General features: G+C 43.1%; 1 protein-coding gene across 1 annotated transcript; it reads right to left on the bottom strand.

Annotated features, from left to right (window-relative positions):
- Positions 1–930: 930 nt before the first annotated feature.
- On the bottom strand, positions 931–2,345 carry LOC138553632 (uncharacterized). Its single transcript, XM_069642570.1, has one exon. The coding sequence runs from the start codon at positions 2,306–2,308 to the stop codon at positions 956–958; it is 1,353 nt and encodes a 450-aa protein (XP_069498671.1). The 5' UTR covers positions 2,309–2,345; the 3' UTR covers positions 931–955.
- Positions 2,346–23,331: the final 20,986 nt, after the last annotated feature.

Below are 23,331 nucleotides of genomic sequence, written 5' to 3'. Positions count from 1 at the left end.
CTTGAGAAGGCAAGCGTTCCTTTTTGTTGGAGTTAAGCCAAGAGAGCCACATTCACAGAGAGAATCCTCTGAACAGATAAGGTAATTACCTAACTGGGGGAGCTGTGTGTGTGCACGAAAGTATGCAGTCAGTGTAGAAAAATGAAAGTCCCGTGCGTGTCTTAATCAAGTGCTAATGTTGCAATTTAAGTTCTGTTCTCCGCCACTATAATTGCAGTGTGTCATTGAAAATGCTTTGATTGTTCCCTTTTATTGCTGTAAAGAATGAGATCATGTCTAAATGCAAATTTTATAATACAGAAAATATTTGAAAACAGACGGGTGGTTTATTTTCTATTTACCATTACAATGCCAATGATGTGGGGAGATTTTTAAACAGTGCAATGGTCATTTTAAGACAGATGTGTGTATGTCAGAATCAGTATGAATAATTGTGAGTGACTGTAGTATAACTTGTTGGAGGTACATGAGCCAACGGGAAGAGAGACTCTCTGAACATAGCTCCCTACCGTATATAAGGTAGTGGAAATTACCACAAGACTACCACATATAGCTCTCTGTCGTAGATAAGTCAGTGAGTTTGCCCATGGTGGCGCACCAACACTATCCCTGGAAATTGTGGTTTCCCTAGAATGCAGGTCTGAGGTCTCTCTAGTGATCACACGAAAAATCTAAGCGAAGATAAGGGATTCTGGACATTGGGGCCACAAATAAAACAAGGGAATTATGCTCACCAAAATACCACCAACCACGTATACCAAATATGCAGGTCTGGGTGCTGAAATAATGCATGTCTATTGTATTATTGTTGCACATGGCCAAATCTGAATACAAAGAGTGATTATTGCTAAGTTATTTCTCGGCGGTAATAAAATACCGTCAGGCCCAAATCTCCACAAAATACCCTACATATTTATGGTGCGTTGGCCGGGAAAGAGTGGCATATACACCCCACTCAGCTGATGTCCTGATCACCAATACTTTGCCTGAGGTATTCCTCATACAGCTGCTTCTTCTTCTGCCGTACCACCTCATGAACATATTCACGCCGATCCTGGAGATATCGCTTCTGCTTTTTGGAGAGAGTCCCCTTAGTCCTGAAATAGAATCTGGCCAGAAGAAGCAGGGCCAGGGACAGAAAGAGAAGGCCCAGGAAGACGTAGAGCGTGTGCTCCTCTGGAATTAAGTTCCACAGTGCTGCCAACGGACTTATGTACAGCTCTAGGGTTTCAGTGCCAGTATCGCCCAAAATGGTCTTCCAGAGCTCACGGGAGGTAGTGCCGAAGATCACGGTGATTAGGAGGAAGAAGGGCAGCACAAGCCCCAAGATGCCAAACAGGAATCCCTTCACCCACGTGCGGCGGTTGTACCGTTTGGTGTCATCATCTTCCCATAGGACTCGCTCCACTTTGCTGTCAATCAGCTCACAGTCCTTTTCCAGAGCGTTCAGGGTGTTCTGCACAGTCTGGTTGATCGTTTTCTCAATGGTTCTGCACACTTCGTCAATCTGATTTACACAGCGACTTGGCTTGTTTGGGTTAGGAATGTAGATGGTGGGCATGTCGAAGCCACACTTGTTCAGCCCAGGTCTCTTGCACAGTTCCTGAACAATCTGCATCAGCACACGCTGCCGGTCGCTTTCCGATCCCGCCTCATCTGCTTTGCTGAGGTAGAAACGCAGTTTGTCCCCATGGTGCTCGTTCAAACGTTCCACAATATTCAAGGTCCGCTTGCAAAGGGCCTGCCCCATAGGATCAAAGAAGACAAAGATAAGGTCGCACAGCTCACCCAGCCATAAGAGAGCCTTGTCCACATCGAATGGGTACTTCATATCACCATCCACGAGTCCTGGAGTGTCCACAAACGTGACAAGGCTGAACTTCTTCTGCTTAGAGGTAGATATCTCTGTGCTCAAGTATTCTGACACACCTTCGAAGGTCTGCAGAGGCTTGAAGTGAGGGTATAGGTGTAGCGTAGCATTGCCCGTCAGTGACTCACGCTTGCGTCCACTGGTGATGAAGGTGAATCCCTGGGTCTCGATGGCCACACCGGTTCTCTGGATGTGCTCTTCAATGTACCAGTTAATGAAGCTGCTCTTGCCAGCCGAATGGTTCCCCATCAGCATCACATTGATCTTCTTGCGGGGCACTAAAAGGGAGAGTTCCAGATTGGAGGCCACAGTGATTAGACCGCTTTCGGGGTCTGTGTAGAGCCCATGGACGTCCCGCAGAATCCTCTCGCTCACAGACTCCCCACAGAGCATAGAAGCTGCGTTGGCAGCAGCGCGAGGCTTCACTCGTCCGGACATGGTGAATACCGGGAGTAAGAGTGAAGCCTCGCGCTGCTGCCAACGCAGCTTCTATGCTCTGTGGGGAGTCTGTGAGCGAGAGGATTCTGCAAATAATTATGCAAGAGGCCACTACACCATTGGCAAAGAGATTGTCGACCTGGTCTTGGATCGTATTCGTAAACTGGCTGACCAGTGCACAGGACTGCAAGGCTTCCTTATTTTTCACAGCTTTGGAGGAGGAACTGGCTCTGGCTTTGCATCCCTGCTCATGGAGAGGCTTTCTGTTGATTACGGCAAGAAATCTAAGCTAGAGTTTGCCATTTACCCAGCTCCCCAGGTGTCTACTGCGGTTGTTGAACCCTACAACTCCATCCTCACAACACATACCAAAAGAGACAAAGCAAAAGTTCCGGCATATGAAGTTCCACGTATTTATTATTTTAATTATTTATTTTAACTTGTTATATTACTTATTTGTTTTAGTTAGTTGTTTTATTTCATTGTTTTTAATTGACTTGGAAAATTTAAACTTAAAGTAATGCCACTTCCACTGAGAAGGCAAATGTGGAACATTTTATGAACTGATGGACTCAGATGAAATGTTAATTGAAAATTTTCATTGATGCACATGAATATTCATTTTGTTGGATTGCTATATTGTAAAAAAAAAAAATAGAACAAGTTGTTTTTAGAGATTGGCTTGGATTATAGCCAAGTTCTAAAAACAAAAGGAGGGTATATGTAAGGATATTTGGCATGTTACAGCACAAGTAGCATTACAGCACTACTGCACAAGTAGCATTACAGCACTACTGCACAAGTAGCATTTTTTTTTGCAGCACCACCACAAGGGTGCGGTGCATTGCTATATGGGTTAGCAGATTAACAAGGAAAGACAGGCTATTCAGTCAAAAAACGATTTTAACATATAAGATGCAAAGCTATTTTTACAGTTAAAAGCACACGTGTTCATTTAAAAATGCACACTATTTTTCACCTGAAATGCCTATATTGCTAGAGACACATTTGAAAATTAACAGCTAACATATTAACCATTAACCTGACTAATAAAACCTTATTTTAATATAACTCACTAATAAAATGTGTTCTCTACTGCAGAATTAGGCATACTTTGAAAACCAGTTAAATGAGTGTGCAGATTTTTCCTCTCTTCTCTGCCTGATTATCCGTGTTGTTGTGCACAGTAACTGCAGGAGGAAGGAAGTCAGATTTGCAACAATTGCAAATGTATAAGCGAAGCTATTGTTTAAAAGTAGGAGGATGAGAGATGATGGATTTCATTGGAACACGTCATAAAGAGGGCTGAGAGGAAAGTTTTAGTGGGCAGTAGCAGGGAAAAAGACAGGCAGACATCTTTCTGCACTACTGGGGAGAAGACCTGGCTGTGGGGGTGTCCTGCTGCAGTCGAGACTGGGGAAAGCTGAAAGAATTACCTTTCCACTGGCAGAGGCAGTCCTATCTGAAAAAGCTGAGAATTCCAGGCAATGACCCCGGCTTGAGAAGGCAAGCGTTCCTTTTTGTTGGAGTTAAGCCAAGAGAGCCACATTCACAGAGAGAATCCTCTGAACAGATAAGGTAATTACCTAACTGGGGGAGCTGTGTGTGTGCACGAAAGTATGCAGTCAGTGTAGAAAAATGAAAGTCCCGTGCGTGTCTTAATCAAGTGCTAATGTTGCAATTTAAGTTCTGTTCTCCGCCACTATAATTGCAGTGTGTCATTGAAAATGCTTTGATTGTTCCCTTTTATTGCTGTAAAGAATGAGATCATGTCTAAATGCAAATTTTATAATACAGAAAATATTTGAAAACAGACGGGTGGTTTATTTTCTATTTACCATTACAATGCCAATGATGTGGGGAGATTTTTAAACAGTGCAATGGTCATTTTAAGACAGATGTGTGTATGTCAGAATCAGTATGAATAATTGTGAGTGACTGTAGTATAACTTGTTGGAGGTACATGAGCCAACGGGAAGAGAGACTCTCTGAACATAGCTCCCTACCGTATATAAGGTAGTGGAAATTACCACAAGACTACCACATATAGCTCTCTGTCGTAGATAAGTCAGTGAGTTTGCCCATGGTGGCGCACCAACACTATCCCTGGAAATTGTGGTTTCCCTAGAATGCAGGTCTGAGGTCTCTCTAGTGATCACACGAAAAATCTAAGCGAAGATAAGGGATTCTGGACATTGGGGCCACAAATAAAACAAGGGAATTATGCTCACCAAAATACCACCAACCACGTATACCAAATATGCAGGTCTGGGTGCTGAAATAATGCATGTCTATTGTATTATTGTTGCACATGGCCAAATCTGAATACAAAGAGTGATTATTGCTAAGTTATTTCTCGGCGGTAATAAAATACCGTCAGGCCCAAATCTCCACAAAATACCCTACACCTCCTACCACTCAACTCCGCCTACTTGGAGAATTCAAAATGAACCTGTATGCTTCCTGACCTGGACTTTTACGAGATCTGCAACTCTTCATGTCTCTGGCCCTACACACTGCAGGGAATACTCAGGATTTTCTGATCTCAGACATCCCCCTATGTAACCCTCTCAACAATCCTCTCCCGTGGTGATCAAGTTCTCATCTCCAAAGAAGGCTAACTACCAGCTGTTCCTCCTCAGTGGAGTTCTCCCTTTCTGTCCCTGCTCTCTGCACCGTTTCGCTTTGCAAACACTCGCTTCCCTGCTCTCTGGTTTAGACGCTTTTCCTTCTTCCTTTCTGTGCTTGTTCTCTGCATCGTTTCGCGTTGCAGAGAACAACTCGCTTCCCAGCTCTCTGGTTTAGACGTGTGTTCCCTGCCTTCTCTCCTCTTCCCGCTGCCTTCAAATCAACAAATGAGCTTCAAAAGATACACGGTGCTCAGAATGCTTTATAACACCCATTATTCAAGATATAGCTGTAACCCGCTAGACGTATTGAAAAGTGCTAAAAACTAGCAAAAATAGCTAGAAAATGTTCTTTCCTCGCGTTTTGGTAAATACGAATTCTGGTGGATTCCCATTTTGTACTCTGTTCGTGCATTTGTTCAGTCGAATCCTGATGTTTTTAACCACTCGTCACCCATACAAGGGGGGGATCAAAATCTACTGTTCACAGGCTGAATGTATACTGCTGAAATCGTCAATGCATTATCGGGTAAACCGACTGTTCTGGAAAGTGTATTTGCCATCTGTTATTCCAGTCAGCATGTTTTCATCGTCCCTTCTTGTTTCAAGGCTGCACTCCCGTGGTGATCACATTCTCCTCTCCAGAGCAGGCTAACTACCAGCTGCTCCTCTTCAGAGGCGTTCCACCTTTCTGTCCCTGCTCCCTGCACCGTTTCGCGTTGCATGTACTCGCTTCCCAGCTCTCTGGTTTAGATGCGTGTTCCCTGCCTTCTCTCCTCTTCCTACAGCCTTCCAATGAGCTCCACAAGATAGTGTTCAGAATGCTTTATAACCCCATTATTCAACATATAGCTGTAACCCGCTAGACGTAGAAACGTGCTAAAAACTAGCAAAAATAGCTAGAAAATGTACTTCCCTCGCGTTTTTGTAAATGCGAATTCTGGTGGGTTCCCATGTTGTATGTACTGTGTCCGTGCGTTTGTGTCGAATCCTGAAGTTTTTAACCACTGTTCTCCCATACTAGGGAGGGGGGGTCAACATCTACTGCTGTTCACAGGCTGAATGTATACGGCTGAAATCTTCAAGGCATTATCAGCTTTCCTGACTGTTTTGGAACGTGTATTTGCCATCTGTTAATGCAGTCGCCCTTTGTTCATCGTTCCTTCTAGTTTACAGGCTGCACTCCCCTAGTGATCACATTCTTCTCTCCTATGCAGGCTAACTACCAGCTGCTCCTCCTCATAGGTGTTCATCCTATCTGTCCCTGCTCCCTGCACCGTTTCGCGTTGCATGTACTCGCTTCCCAGCTCTCTGGTTGAGATGCGTGTTCCCTGCCTTCTCTCCTCTTGCTACAGCCTTCCAATTTGCTCCACAAGATACAGTGTTCAGAATGCTTTATAACACCCATTATTCAACATATAGCTGTAACCCGCTAGACGTATTGAAACGTGCTAAAAACTAGCAAAAACAGCTAGAAAATGTACTTCCCTCGCGTTTTGGTAAATGCAGGGTACACACGTCTAAACCAGAGAGCAGGTAAGCGAGCATTTCAGCAGTATAAATTCAGCCTGTGAACAACACATTTTGACCCTCCCTTGTATGGGAGAAGAGTGGTTCAAAAGACCAGGATTCGACTGAACAAACGCACGAACAGAGTACAAAATGGGAATCCACCAGAATTCGCATTTACCAAAACGCGAGGAAAGTACATTTTCTAGCTGTTTCTGCTCGTTTTTAGCACGTTTCAATACGTCTAGCGGGTTACAGCTATATGTTGAATAATGGGTGTTATAAAGCATTCTGAACACTATATCTTGTGGAGCTCGTTGGAAGGCTGTAGGAAGAGGAGAGAAGGCAGGGAACACGCATCTAAACCAGAGAGCTGGGAAGCGAGCACATGCAACGCGAAACGGTGCAGGGAGCAGGGACAGAAAGGATGAACGCCTATGAGGAGGAGCAGCTGGTAGTCAGCCTGCTCTGGAGAGGAGAATGTGATCACCAGGGGAGTGCAGCCTGTAAAGTAGAAGGGACGATGAACACAGGACGACTGCATTAACAGATAGCAAATACACGTTCCAAAACAGTCAGGAAAGCTGATAATGCCTTGAAGATTTCAGCCGTATACCTTCAGCCTGTGAACAGCAGTAGACGTTGACCCCCACCCCCCTTGTATGGGAGAACAGTGGTTAAAAACTTCAGGATTCGACAACAAACGCACGGACAGTACATACATGGGAACCCATCAGAATTAGCATTTACAAAAACGCGAGGAAAGTACATTTTCTAGCTGTTTTTGCTAGTTTACAGCACGTTTCAATACGTCTAGCGGGTTACGGCTATATGTTGAATAATGGGTGTTATAGAGCATTCTGAGCACTGTGTATCTTTTGGAGCTCATTTTTTGATTTGAAGGCAGCGGGAAGAGGAGAGAAGGCAGGGAACACGCGTCTAAACCAGAGAGCTGGGAAGCGAGTACTTGCAACGCGAAAAGGGCAGAATAGAAGAAGGCCTCTGAGAAGGAAAAGCGTCTAAACCAGAGAGCAGGGAAGCGAGTGTTTGCAACGCGAAACGGTGCAGGGAGCAGGGACAGAAAGGGAGAACTCCTCTGAGGAGGAACAGCTGGCAGCCTTCTTTGGAGATGAGAACTTGATCACCACGGGAGAGGATTGTTGAGAGGGTTACAGAGGGGGAGGTCTGAGATCAGAAAATCCTGAGTATTCCCTGCAGTGTGTAGGGCCAGCGACATGAAGAGTTGCAGATCTCGTAAAAGTCCAGGTCAGGAAGCATACAGGTTCATGTTGAATTCTCCAAGTAGGCGGAGTTGAGTGGTAGGAGGCTAGGATGGAGAAGTCCATCCACTGAGAGAGGAAGGGGGTAGGCAAATAGCCACGGTGAGAGAATGGCCAGGAGAGAATGCATGCAGACAAGGCATTCGTGACAGTAGTCGGCCTGCAAAGGAAATCAATTTACTACAGGAATCAAGGATAAGCATTGAGATATCACATCTCATGCTATAGGAAGGGTCTCAGGATTGGAATGGGAAGGACTTAGATATCACATATCATGCTATAGGGAGGGTCTCAGTTTGGTATTAGAAGCATTGAGATATCACATCTCATGCTATCGGAAGTGTCTCAGGATTGGAATGGGAAGGAGCTGGATATCACATCTCATGCTAAAGGAAGGGTCTCAGGTTTGGAACGGGAAGGAGTTGGATATCACATCTCATGTTATAGGAAGGGTCTCAGGTTTGGTATAAACATTGAGATATCACATCTCTGCTATCGGAAGTGTCCCAGGATTGGAATGGGAAGGAGTTGGATATCCCATCTCATGTTATAGGACGGGTCTCAGGTTTTTTATTAAAATCATTGAGATATCATATTGCATGCTGTAGGAAGGGTCTAAGGATTGGAATGGGAAGGACTTGGATATCACATCTCATGCTATAGATAGGCTCTCAGGTTTGGAAAGTGAAGGAGTTGGATATCACATTTCATGTTAGAGGAAGGATCTCAGGTTTGGTATTAGAGGCATTGAGATATCACATCTCAGGCTATAGGAAGGGTCTCAGGATTGGAATGGGAAGGAGTTGGATATCACATCTCATGCTATAGGAAGGGTCTCAGGATTGGAATGGGAAGGAGTTGTATATGACATCTCATGCCGTAGGGAGGGTCTCAGGTTTGGTATAAACATTGAGATATCACATCTCTGCTATAGAAAGGGTCTCAGGATTGGAATGGGAAGGAGTTGGATATCCCATCTCATGTTATAGGAAGAGTCTCAGGTTTGGTATTAGAAGCATTGAGATATCACATCTCATGCTATAGGAAGTGTCTCAGGATTGGAATGGGAAGGACTTGGGTATCACATCTCATGCTATAGGGAGGGTCTCAAGTTTGATATTAGAAGCATTGAGATATCACATCTCATGCTATAGGAAGGGTCTCAGGATTGGAATGGGAAGGAGTTGGATATCACATCTCATGCTATAGGAAGGGTCTCAGGTTTGGAATGGGAAGGACTTGGATATCACATCTCATGCTATAGGGAGGGTCTCAAGTTTGATATTAGAAGCATTGAGATATCACATTTCATATCGGAAGGGTCTCAAGATTGGAATGGGAAGGAGTTGGATATCACATCTCATGATAAAGGAAGGGTCTAAGGTTTGGAAGGGGAAGGATTTGGATATCACATCTCATGTTATAGGACGGGTCTCAGGTTTGGTATTAGAAGCATTGAGATATCAAGTCTCATGGTATAGGAAGGGTCTCAGAATTGGAATGGGAAGGAGTTGGATATCACATCTCAAGCTATAGGAAGGGTCTCAGGATTAGAATGGGAAGGAGTTTGATATCACATCTCATGCCATAGTATGGGTCTCAGGTTTGGTAGAAGCATTGGGATATCACATCTCATGCTATCAGAAGGGTATCGGGATTGGATTTGGAAGGATCCCATCTCATGCTATAGGAAGGGTCTCAGGTTGGAATGGGAAGGAGTTGGATATCACATCTCATGTTATAGGAAGGGTCTCAGGATTGTAATGGGAAGGACTTGGATATCACATCTCATGCTATAGGAAGGCTCTCAGGTTTGCAAGGGGAAAGAGTTGGATATCACATTTCATGTTAGAGGTAGGATCTCAGGTTTGGTATTAGAAGTATTGAGATATCACATCTCATGCTATCAGAAGGATCTCAGGTTTGGTATAGAAGCATTGAGATATATCTTATGCTATCAGAAGAGTCTCAGGATTGGAATGGGAAGGAGTTGTATATCACATCTCATGCTAAAGGGAGGGTCTCAGGTTTGGAAGATAAGGATTTGGATATCACATCTCATGTTATAGGAAGGATCTCAGGTTTGGTATTAGAAGTATTGAGATATCACATCATGCTATCGGAAGGATCTCAGGTTTGGTATAGAAGCATTGAGATATCATATCTTATGCTATCAGAAGGGTCTCAGGATTGGAATGGGAAGGAGTTGGATATCACATCTCATGCTAAAGGGAGGGTCTCAGGTTTGGAAGGCGAAGGATTTGGATATCACATCTCATGTTATCGGAAGGATCTCAGGTTTGGTATTAGAAGTATTGAGATATCACATCTCATGCTATAGGAAGGGTCTCAGGATTGGAATGGGAAAGAGTTGGACATCACATCTCATGCTAAAGGAAGGGTCTCAGGTTTGGTAGAAGCATTGAGATATCACATGTCATGCTATAGGAAGGGTCTCAGGATTGGAATGGGAAGGACTTAGATATCACATATCATGCTATAGGGAGGGTCTCAGTTTTATATTAGAAGCATTGAGATATCACATCTCATGCTATCGGAAGTGTCTCAGGATTGGAATGGGAAGGAGCTGGATATCACATCTCATGCTAAAGGAAGGGTCTCAGGTTTGGAACGGGAAGGAGTTGGATATCACATCTCATGTTATAGGAAGGGTCTCAGGTTTGGTATAAACATTGAGATATCACATCTCTGCTATCGGAAGTGTCTCAGGATTGGAATGGGAAGGAGTTGGATATCCCATCTCATGTTATAGGACGGGTCTCAGGTTTTTTATTAGAATCATTGAGATATCATATTGCATGCTGTAGGAAGGGTCTAAGGATTGGAATGGGAAGGACTTGGATATCACATCTCATGCTATAGATAGGCTCTCAGGTTTGGAAAGTGAAGGAGTTGGATATCACATTTCATGTTAGAGGAAGGATCTCAGGTTTGGTATTAGAGGCATTGAGATATCACATCTCAGGCTATAGGAAGGGTCTCAGGATTGGAATGGGAAGGAGTTGGATATCACATCTCATGCTATAGGAAGGGTCTCAGGTTTGGTATAAGCATTGAGATATCACATCTCATGCTATAGGAAGGGTCTCAGGATTGGAATGGAAGGAGTTGAATATCACATCTCATGTTATAGGAAGGATCTCAGGTTTGGTATTAGAAGCATTGAGACATCACATCTCATGCTATAGGAAGGGTCTCAGGATTGGAATGGGAAGGAGTTGGATATCACATCTCATGCTATAGGAAGGGTCTCAGGATTGGAATGGGAAGGAGTTGAATATGACATCTCATGCCGTAGGAAGGGTCTCAGGTTTGGTATAAACATTGAGATATCACATCTCTGCTATCAAAAGGGTCTCAGGATTGGAATGGGAAGGAGTTGGATATCCCATCTCATGTTATAGGAAGAGTCTCAGGTTTGGTATTAGAAGCATTGAGATATCACATCTCATGCTATAGGAAGGGTCTCAGGATTGGAATGGGAAGGAGTTGGATATCCCATCTCATGTTATAGGACGGGTCTCAGGTTTTTTTATTAGAATCATTGAGATATCATATTGCATGCTGTAGGAAGGGTCTCAGGATTGGAATGGGAAGGAGTTGAATATGACATCTCATGCCGTAGGAAGGGTCTCAGGTTTGGTATAAACATTGAGATATCACGTCTCTGCTATCAAAAGGGTCTCAGGATTGGAATGGGAAGGAGTTGGATATCCCATCTCATGTTATAGGAAGAGTCTCAGGTTTGGTATTAGAAGCATTGAGATATCACATCTCATGCTATAGGAAGGGTCTCAGGATTGGAATGGGAAGGACTTGGGTATCACATCTCATGCTATAGGGAGGGTCTCAAGTTTGATATTAGAAGCATTGAGATATCACATCTCATGCTATAGGAAGGGTCTCAGGATTGGAATGGGAAGGAGTTGGATATCACATCTCATGCTATAGGACGGGTCTCAGGTTTGGTATAAGCAGTGAGATATCACATCTCATGCTATAGGAAGTGTCTCAGGATTGGAATGCGAAGGAGTTGGATATCACATCTCATGTTATAGGAAGGATCTCAGGTTTGGTATAAGCATTGAGATATCACATCTCTGCTATCGGAAGGGTCTCAGGATTGGAATGGGAAGGAGTTGGATATTCCCATCTCATGTTATAGGAAGGGTCTTAGGTTTGGTATAGAAGCATTGAGATATCATATCTTATGCTATCAGAAGGGTCTCAGGATTGGAATGGGAAGGAGTTGGATATCACATCTCATGCTAAAGGGATGGTCTCAAGTTTGGAAGGCGAAGGATTTGGATATCACATCTCATGTTATCGGAAGGATCTCAGGTTTGGTATTAGAAGTATTGAGATATCACATCTCATGCTATAGGAAGGGTCTCAGGATTGGAATGGGAAGGAGTTGGATATCACATCTCATGCTAAAGGAAGGGTCTCAGGTTTGGTAGAAGCATTGAGATATCACATCTCATGCTATAGGAAGGGTCTCAGGATTGGAATGGGAAGGACTTAGATATCACATTTCATGCTATAGGGAGGGTCTCAGTTTTGATATTAGAAGCATTGAGATATCACATCTCATGCTATCGGAAGTGTCTCAGGATTGGAATGGGAAGGAGCTGGATATCACATCTCATGCTAAAGGAAGGGTCTCAGGTTTGGAACGTGAAGGAGTTGGATATCACATCGCATGCTATAGGAAGGGTCTCAGGTTTGGTATAAGCATTGAGATATCACATCTCATGCTATAGGAAGGGTCTCAGGATTGGAATAGAAGGAGTTGGATATCACATCTCATGTTATAGGAACGATCTCAGGTTTGGTATTAGAAGCATTGAGACATCACATCTCATGCTATAGGAAGGGTCTCAGGATTGGAATGGGAAGGAGTTGGATATCACATCTCATGCTATAGGAAGGGTCTCAGGATTGGAATGGGAAGGAGTTGAATATGACATCTCATGCCGTAGGAAGGGTCTCAGGTTTGGTATAAACATTGAGATATCACATCTCTGCTGTCAAAAGGGTCTCAGGATTGGAATGGGAAGGAGTTGGATATCCCATCTCATGTTATAGGAAGAGTCTCAGGTTTGGTATTAGAAGCATTGAGATATCACATCTCATGCTATAGGAAGTGTCTCAGGATTGGAATGGGAAGGACTTGGATATCACATCTCATGCTATAGGTAGGGTCTCAGAATTGGAATGGGAAGGAGTTGGATATCACATCTCAAGCTATAGGAAGGGTCTCAGGATTAGAATGGGAAGGAGTTTGATATCACATCTCATGCCATAGTATGGGTCTCAGGTTTGGTAGAAGCATTGGGATATCACATCTCATGCTATCGGAAGGGTATCGGGATTGGATTTGGAAGGAGTTGGATATCCCATCTCATGCTATAGGAAGGGTCTCAGGTTGGAATGGGGAGGAGTTGGATATCACATCTCATGTTATAGGAAGGGTCTCAGGATTGGAATGGGAAGGACTTGGATATCACATCTCATGCTACAGGAAGGCTCTCAGGTTTGCAAGGGGAAAGAGTTAGATATCACATTTCATGTTAGAGGTAGGATCTCAGGTTTGGTATTAGAAGTATTGAGATATCACATCTCATGCTATCAGAAGGATCTCAGGTTTGGTATAGAAGCATTGAGATATCATATCTTATGCTATCAGAAGAGTCTCAGGATTGGAATGGGAAGGAGTTGGATATCACATCTCATGCTAAAGGGAGGGTCTCAGGTTTGGAAGATAAGGATTTGGATATCACATCTCATGTTATGGGAAGGATCTCAGGTTTGGTATTAGAAGTATTGAGATATCACATCTCATGCTATCGGAAGGATCTTAGGTTTGGTATAGAAGCATTGAGATATCATATCTTATGCTATCAGAAGGGTCTCAGGATTGGAATGGGAAGGAGTTGGATATCACATCTCATGCTAAAGGGATGGTCTCAAGTTTGGAAGGCGAAGGATTTGGAAATCACATCTCATGTTATCGGAAGGATCTCAGGTTTGGTATTAGAAGTATTGAGATATCACATCTCATGCTATAGGAAGGGTCTCAGGATTGGAATGGGAAGGAGTTGGATATCACATCTCATGCTAAAGGAAGGGTCTCAGGTTTGGTAGAAGCATTGAGATATCACATCTCATGCTATATATAGGAAGGGTCTCAGGATTGGAATGGGAAGGACTTAGATATCACATATCATGCTATAGGGAGGGTCTCAGTTTTGATATTAGAAGCATTGAGATATCACATCTCATGCTATCGGAAGTGTCTCAGGATTGGAATGGGAAGGAGCTGGATATCACATCTCATGCTAAAGGAAGGGTCTCAGGTTTGGAACGTGAAGGAGTTGGATATCACATCTCATGCTATAGGAAGGGTCTCAGGTTTGGTATAAGCATTGAGATATCACATCTCATGCCATAGGAAGGGTCTCAGGATTGGAATAGAAGGAGTTGGATATCACATCTCATGTTATAGGAACGATCTCAGGTTTGGTATTAGAAGCATTGAGACATCACATCTCATGCTATAGGAAGGGTCTCAGGATTGGAATGGGAAGGAGTTGGATATCACATCTCATGCTATAGGAAGGGTCTCAGGATTGGAATGGGAAGGAGTTGAATATGACATCTCATGCCGTAGGAAGGGTCTCAGGTTTGGTATAAACATTGAGATATCACATCTCTGCTATCAAAAGGGTCTCAGGATTGGAATGGGAAGGAGTTGGATATCCCATCTCATGTTATAGGAAGAGTCTCAGGTTTGGTATTAGAAGCATTGAGATATCACATCTCATGCTATAGGAAGTGTCTCAGGATTGGAATGGGAAGGACTTGGATATCACATCTCATGCTATAGGTAGGGTCTCAAGTTTGATATTAGAAGCATTGAGATATCACATCTCATGCTATAGGAAGGGTCTCAGGATTGGAATGGGAAGGAGTTGGATATCACATCTCATGCTATGGGAAGGGTCTCAGGTTTGGTATAAGCAGTGAGATATCACATCTCATGCTATAGGAAGGGTCTCAGGAGTGGAATGGGAAGGAGTTGGATATCACATCTCATGCTATAGGACGGGTCTCAGGTTTGGTATAAGCAGTGAGATATCACATCTCATGCTATAGGAAGTGTCTCAGGATTGGAATGGGAAGGAGTTGGATATCACATCTCATGTTATAGAAGGATCTCAGGTTTGGTATAAGCATTGAGATATCACATCTCTGCTATCAGAAGGGTCTCAGGATTGGAATGGGAAGGAGTTGGATATTCCCATCTCATGTTATAGGAAGGGTCTCAGGTTTGGTATTAGAAGCATTGAGATATCACATCTCATGCTATAGGAAGGGTCTCATGTTTGGTATTAGAAGCATTGAGATATCAAGTCTCATGGTATAGGAAGGGTCTCAGAATTGGAATGGGAAGGAGTTGGATATCACATCTCAAGCTATAGGAAGGGTCTCAGGATTAGAATGGGAAGGAGTTTGATATCACATCTCATGCCATAGTATGGGTCTCAGGTTTGGTAGAAGCATTGGGATATCACATCTCATGCTATCGGAAGGGTATCGGGATTGGATTTGGAAGGAGTTGGATATCCCATCTCATGCTATAGGAAGGGTCTCAGGTTGGAATGGGGAGGAGTTGGATATCACATCTCATGTTATAGGAAGGGTCTCAGGATTGGAATGGGAAGGACTTGGATATCACATCTCATGCTACAGGAAGGCTCTCAGGTTTGCAAGGGGAAAGAGTTGGATATCACATTTCATGTTAGAGGTAGGATCTCAGGTTTGGTATTAGAAGTATTGAGATATCACATCTCATGCTATCAGAAGTGTCTCAGGATTGGAATGGGAAGGAGCTGGATATCACATCTCATGATAAAGGAAGGGTCTAAGGTTTGGAAGGGGAAGGATTTGGATATCACATCTCATGCTATAGGGAGGGTCTCAAGTTTGATATTAGAAGCATTGAGATATCACATTTCATGATATCGGAAGGGTCTCAAGATTGGAATGGGAAGGAGTTGGATATCACATCTCATGATAAAGGAAGGCTCTCAGGTTTGCAAGGGGAAAGAGTTGGATATCACATTTCATGTTAGAGGTAGGATCTCAGGTTTGGTATTAGAAGTATTGAGATATCACATTTCATGATATCGGAAGGGTCTCAAGATTGGAATGGGAAGGAGTTGGATATCACATCTCATGATAAAGGAAGGGTCTAAGGTTTGGAAGGGGAAGGATCTGGATATCACATCTCATGTTATAGGACGGGTCTCAGGTTTGGTATTAGAAGCATTGAGATATCACATCTCATGCTATAGGAAGGGTCTCAGGATTGGAATGGGAAGGACTTGGATATCACATCTCATGCTATAGGGAGGGTCTCAAGTTTGATATTAGAAGCATTGAGATATCACATTTCATGATATCGGAAGGGTCTCAAGATTGGAATGGGAAGGAGTTGGATATCACATCTCATGATAAAGGAAGGGTCTAAGGTTTGGAAGGGGAAGGATTTGGATATCACATCTCATGTTATAGGACGGGTCTCAGGTTTGGTATTAGAAGCATTGAGATATCAAGTCTCATGGTATAGGAAGGGTCTCAGAATTGGAATGGGAAGGAGTTGGATATCACATCTCAAGCTATAGGAAGGGTCTCAGGATTAGAATGGGAAGGAGTTTGATATCACATCTCATGCCATAGTATGGGTCTCAGGTTTGGTAGAAGCATTGGGATATCACATCTCATGCTATCGGAAGGGTATCGGGATTGGATTTGGAAGGAGTTGGATATCCCATCTCATGCTATAGGAAGGGTCTCAGGTTGGAATGGGGAGGAGTTGGATATCACATCTCATGTTATAGGAAGGGTCTCAGGATTGGAATGGGAAGGACTTGGATATCACATCTCATGCTACAGGAAGGCTCTCAGGTTTGCAAGGGGAAAGAGTTGGATATCACATTTCATGTTAGAGGTAGGATCTCAGGTTTGGTATTAGAAGTATTGAGATATCACATCTCATGCTATCAGAAGTGTCTCAGGATTGGAATGGGAAGGAGCTGGATATCACATCTCATGCTAAAGGAAGGGTCTCAGGTTTGGAACGGGAAGGAGTTGGATATCACATCTCATGTTATAGGAAGGGTCTCAGGTTTGGTATAAACATTGATATATCACATCTCTGCTATCGGAAGTGTCCCAGGATTGGAATGGGAAGGAGTTGGATATCCCATCTCATGTTATAGGACGGGTCTCAGGTTTTTTATTAAAATCATTGAGATATCATATTGCATGCTGTAGGAAGGGTCTAAGGATTGGAATGGGAAGGACTTGGATATCACATCTCATGCTATAGATAGGCTCTCAGGTTTGGAAAGTGAAGGAGTTGGATATCACATTTCATGTTAGAGGAAGGATCTCAGGTTTGGTATTAGAGGCATTGAGATATCACATCTCAGGCTATAGGAAGGGTCTCAGGATTGGAATGGGAAGGAGTTGGATATCACATCTCATGCTATAGGAAGGGTCTCAGGATTGGAATGGGAAGGAGTTGTATATGACATCTCATGCCGTAGGGAGGGTCTCAGGTTTGGTATAAACATTGAGATATCACATCTCTGCTATAGAAAGGGTCTCAGGATTGGAATGGGAAGGAGTTGGATATCCCATCTCATGTTATAGGAAGAGTCTCAGGTTTGGTATTAGAAGCATTGAGATATCACATCTCATGCTATAGGAAGTGTCTCAGGATTGGAATGGGAAGGACTTGGGTATCACATCTCATGCTATAGGGAGGGTCTCAAGTTTGATATTAGAAGCATTGAGATATCACATCTCATGCTATAGGAAGGGTCTCAGGATTGGAATGGGAAGGAGTTGGATATCACATCTCATGATAAAGGAAGGGTCTAAGGTTTGGAAGGGGAAGGATTTGGATATCACATCTCATGTTATAGGACGGGTCTCAGGTTTGGTATTAGAAGCATTGAGATATCAAGTCTCATGGTATAGGAAGGGTCTCAGAATTGGAATGGGAAGGAGTTGGATATCACATCTCAAGCTATAGGAAGGGTCTCAGGATTAGAATGGGAAGGACTTGGATATCACATCTCATGCTATAGGGAGGGTCTCAAGTTTGATATTAGAAGCATTGAGATATCACATTTCATATCGGAAGGGTCTCAAGATTGGAATGGGAAGGAGTTGGATATCACATCTCATGATAAAGGAAGGGTCTAAGGTTTGGAAGGGGAAGGATTTGGATATCACATCTCATGTTATAGGACGGGTCTCAGGTTTGGTATTAGAAGCATTGAGATATCAAGTCTCATGGTATAGGAAGGGTCTCAGAATTGGAATGGGAAGGAGTTGGATATCACATCTCAAGCTATAGGAAGGGTCTCAGGATTAGAATGGGAAGGAGTTTGATATCACATCTCATGCCATAGTATGGGTCTCAGGTTTGGTAGAAGCATTGGGATATCACATCTCATGCTATCAGAAGGGTATCGGGATTGGATTTGGAAGGATCCCATCTCATGCTATAGGAAGGGTCTCAGGTTGGAATGGGAAGGAGTTGGATATCACATCTCATGTTATAGGAAGGGTCTCAGGATTGGAATGGGAAGGACTTGGATATCACATCTCATGCTATAGGAAGGCTCTCAGGTTTGCAAGGGGAAAGAGTTGGATATCACATTTCATGTTAGAGGTCGGATCTCAGGTTTGGTATTAGAAGTATTGAGATATCACATCTCATGCTATCAGAAGGATCTCAGGTTTGGTATAGAAGCATTGAGATATCATATCTTATGCTATCAGAAGAGTCTCAGGATTGGAATGGGAAGGAGTTGTATATCACATCTCATGCTAAAGGGAGGGTCTCAGGTTTGGAAGATAAGGATTTGGATATCACATCTCATGTTATAGGAAGGATCTCAGGTTTGGTATTAGAAGTATTGAGATATCACATCATGCTATTGGAAGGATCTCAGGTTTGGTATAGAAGCATTGAGATATCATATCTTATGCTATCAGAAGGGTCTCAGGATTGGAATGGGAAGGAGTTGGATATCACATCTCATGCTAAAGGGAGGGTCTCAGGTTTGGAAGGCGAAGGATTTGGATATCACATCTCATGTTATCGGAAGGATCTCAGGTTTGGTATTAGAAGTATTGAGATATCACATCTCATGCTATAGGAAGGGTCTCAGGATTGGAATGGGAAAGAGTTGGATATCACATCTCATGCTAAAGGAAGGGTCTCAGGTTTGGTAGAAGCATTGAGATATCACATCTCATGCTATAGGAAGGGTCTCAGGATTGGAATGGGAAGGACTTAGATATCACATATCATGCTATAGGGAGGGTCTCAGTTTTATATTAGAAGCATTGAGATATCACATCTCATGCTATCGGAAGTGTCTCAGGATTGGAATGGGAAGGAGCTGGATATCCCATCTCATGTTATAAGAAGAGTCTCAGGTTTGGTATTAGAAGCATTGAGATATCACATCTCATGCTATAGGAAGTGTCTCAGGATTGGAATGGGAAGGACTTGGGTATCACATCTCATGCTATAGGGAGGGTCTCAAGTTTGATATTAGAAGCATTGAGATATCACATCTCATGCTATAGGAAGGGTCTCAGGATTGGAATGGGAAGGAGTTGGATATCACATCTCATGCTATAGGAAGGGTCTCAGGTTTGGAATGGGAAGGACTTGGATATCACATCTCATGCTATAGGGAGGGTCTCAAGTTTGATATTAGAAGCATTGAGATATCACATTTCATATCGGAAGGGTCTCAAGATTGGAATGGGAAGGAGTTGGATATCACATCTCATGATAAAGGAAGGGTCTAAGGTTTGGAAGGGGAAGGATTTGGATATCACATCTCATGTTATAGGACGGGTCTCAGGTTTGGTATTAGAAGCATTGAGATATCAAGTCTCATGGTATAGGAAGGGTCTCAGAATTGGAATGGGAAGGAGTTGGATATCACATCTCAAGCTATAGGAAGGGTCTCAGGATTAGAATGGGAAGGAGTTTGATATCACATCTCATGCCATAGTATGGGTCTCAGGTTTGGTAGAAGCATTGGGATATCACATCTCATGCTATCAGAAGGGTATCGGGATTGGATTTGGAAGGATCCCATCTCATGCTATAGGAAGGGTCTCAGGTTGGAATGGGAAGGAGTTGGATATCACATCTCATGTTATAGGAAGGGTCTCAGGATTGGAATGGGAAGGACTTGGATATCACATCTCATGCTATAGGAAGGCTCACAGGTTTGCAAGGGGAAAGAGTTGGATATCACATTTCATGTTAGAGGTAGGATCTCAGGTTTGGTATTAGAAGTATTGAGATATCACATCTCATGCTATCAGAAGGATCTCAGGTTTGGTATAGAAGCATTGAGATATCATATCTTATGCTATCAGAAGAGTCTCAGGATTGGAATGGGAAGGAGTTGTATATCACATCTCATGCTAAAGGGAGGGTCTCAGGTTTGGAAGATAAGGATTTGGATATCACATCTCATGTTATAGGAAGGATCTCAGGTTTGGTATTAGAAGTATTGAGATATCACATCATGCTATCGGAAGGATCTCAGGTTTGGTATAGAAGCACTGAGATATCATATCTTATGCTATCAGAAGGGTCTCAGGATTGGAATGGGAAGGAGTTGGATATCACATCTCATGCTAAAGGGAGGGTCTCAGGTTTGGAAGGCGAAGGATTTGGATATCACATCTCATGTTATCGGAAGGATCTCAGGTTTGGTATTAGAAGTATTGAGATATCACATCTCATGCTATAGGAAGGGTCTCAGGATTGGAATGGGAAAGAGTTAGATATCACATCTCATGCTAAAGGAAGGGTCTCAGGTTTGGTAGAAGCATTGAGATATCACATCTCATGCTATAGGAAGGGTCTCAGGATTGGAATGGGAAGGACTTAGATATCACATATCATGCTATAGGGAGGGTCTCAGTTTTATATTAGAAGCATTGAGATATCACATCTCATGCTATCGGAAGTGTCTCAGGATTGGAATGGGAAGGAGCTGGATATCACATCTCATGCTAAAGGAAGGGTCTCAGGTTTGGAACGGGAAGGAGTTGGATATCACATCTCATGTTATAGGAAGGGTCTCAGGTTTGGTATAAACATTGAGATATCACATCTCTGCTATCGGAAGTGTCTCAGGATTGGAATGGGAAGGAGTTGGATATCCCATCTCATGTTATAGGACGGGTCTCAGGTTTTTTATTAGAATCATTGAGATATCATATTGCATGCTGTAGGAAGGGTCTAAGGATTGGAATGGGAAGGACTTGGATATCACATCTCATGCTATAGATAGGCTCTCAGGTTTGGAAAGTGAAGGAGTTGGATATCACATTTCATGTTAGAGGAAGGATCTCAGGTTTGGTATTAGAGGCATTGAGATATCACATCTCAGGCTATAGGAAGGGTCTCAGGATTGGAATGGGAAGGAGTTGGATATCAAATCTCATGCTATAGGAAGGGTCTCAGGTTTGGTATAAGCATTGAGATATCACATCTCATGCTATAGGAAGGGTCTCAGGATTGGAATGGAAGGAGTTGAATATCACATCTCATGTTATAGGAAGGATCTCAGGTTTGGTATTAGAAGCATTGAGACATCACATCTCATGCTATAGGAAGGGTCTCAGGATTGGAATGGGAAGGAGTTGGATATCACATCTCATGCTATAGGAAGGGTCTCAGGATTGGAATGGGAAGGAGTTGAATATGACATCTCATGCCGTAGGAAGGGTCTCAGGTTTGGTATAAACATTGAGATATCACATCTCTGCTATCAAAAGGGTCTCAGGATTGGAATGGGAAGGGGTTGGATATCCCATCTCATGTTATAGGAAGAGTCTCAGGTTTGGTATTAGAAGCATTGAGATATCACATCTCATGCTATAGGAAGGGTCTCAGGATTGGAATGGGAAGGAGTTGGATATCCCATCTCATGTTAAAGGACGGGTCTCAGGTTTTTTTATTAGAATCATTGAGATATCATATTGCATGCTGTAGGAAGGGTCTCAGGATTGGAATGGGAAGGAGTTGAATATGACATCTCATGCCGTAGGAAGGGTCTCAGGTTTGGTATAAACATTGAGATATCACATCTCTGCTATCAAAAGGGTCTCAGGATTGGAATGGGAAGGAGTTGGATATCCCATCTCATGTTATAGGAAGAGTCTCAGGTTTGGTATTAGAAGCATTGAGATATCACATCTCATGCTATAGGAAGGGTCTCAGGATTGGAATGGGAAGGACTTGGGTATCACATCTCATGCTATAGGGAGGGTCTCAAGTTTGATATTAGAAGCATTGAGATATCACATCTCATGCTATAGGAAGGGTCTCAGGATTGGAATGGGAAGGAGTTGGATATCACATCTCATGCTATAGGACGGGTCTCAGGTTTGGTATAAGCAGTGAGATATCACATCTCATGCTATAGGAAGTGTCTCAGGATTGGAATGCGAAGGAGTTGGATATCACATCTCATGTTATAGGAAGTATCTCAGGTTTGGTATAAGCATTGAGATATCACATCTCTGCTATCGGAAGGGTCTCAGGATTGGAATGGGAAGGACTTGGATATCACATCTCATGCTATAGGGAGGGTCTCAAGTTTGATATTAGAAGCATTGAGATATCACATTTCATGATATCGGAAGGGTCTCAAGATTGGAATGGGAAGGAGTTGGATATCACATCTCATGATAAAGGAAGGGTCTAAGGTTTGGAAGGGGAAGGATTTGGATATCACATCTCATGTTATAGGACGGGTCTCAGGTTTGGTATTAGAAGCATTGAGATATCAAGTCTCATGGTATAGGAAGGGTCTCAGAATTGGAATGGGAAGGAGTTTGATATCACATCTCATGCCATAGTATGGGTCTTAGGTTTGGTAGAAGCATTGGGATATCACATCTCATGCTATCGGAAGGGTATCGGGATTGGATTTGGAAGGAGTTGGATATCCCATCTCATGCTATAGGAAGGGTCTCAGGTTGGAATGGGAAGGAGTTTGATATCACATCTCATGCCATAGTATGGGTCTCAGGTTTGGTAGAAGCATTGGGATATCACATCTCATGCTATCAGAAGGGTATCGGGATTGGATTTGGAAGGATCCCATCTCATGCTATAGGAAGGGTCTCAGGTTGGAATGGGAAGGAGTTGGATATCACATCTCATGTTATAGGAAGGGTCTCAGGATTGGAATGGGAAGGACTTGGATATCACATCTCATGCTATAGGAAGGCTCTCAGGTTTGCAAGGGGAAAGAGTTGGATATCACATTTCATGTTAGAGGTCGGATCTCAGGTTTGGTATTAGAAGTATTGAGATATCACATCTCATGCTATCAGAAGGATCTCAGGTTTGGTATAGAAGCATTGAGATATCATATCTTATGCTATCAGAAGAGTCTCAGGATTGGAATGGGAAGGAGTTGTATATCACATCTCATGCTAAAGGGAGGGTCTC

The sequence above is a fragment of the Ambystoma mexicanum genome, unplaced genomic scaffold (assembly GCF_040938575.1).
Source record: "Ambystoma mexicanum isolate Mex_15411 unplaced genomic scaffold, UKY_AmexF1_1 Mex_scaf12, whole genome shotgun sequence".
NCBI classification, from domain to species: Eukaryota; Metazoa; Chordata; class Amphibia; order Caudata; family Ambystomatidae; genus Ambystoma; species Ambystoma mexicanum.
Note: the sequence above shows the minus strand (reverse complement) of the source record. Positions and strands in the feature narration are given on the sequence as shown.

Coding starts and splice junctions, on each gene's coding strand:
- LOC138553632 (XM_069642570.1), bottom strand. CDS start 2,308: ATGTCCGGACGAGTGAAGCCTCGCGCTGCTGCCAACGCAGCTTCTATG.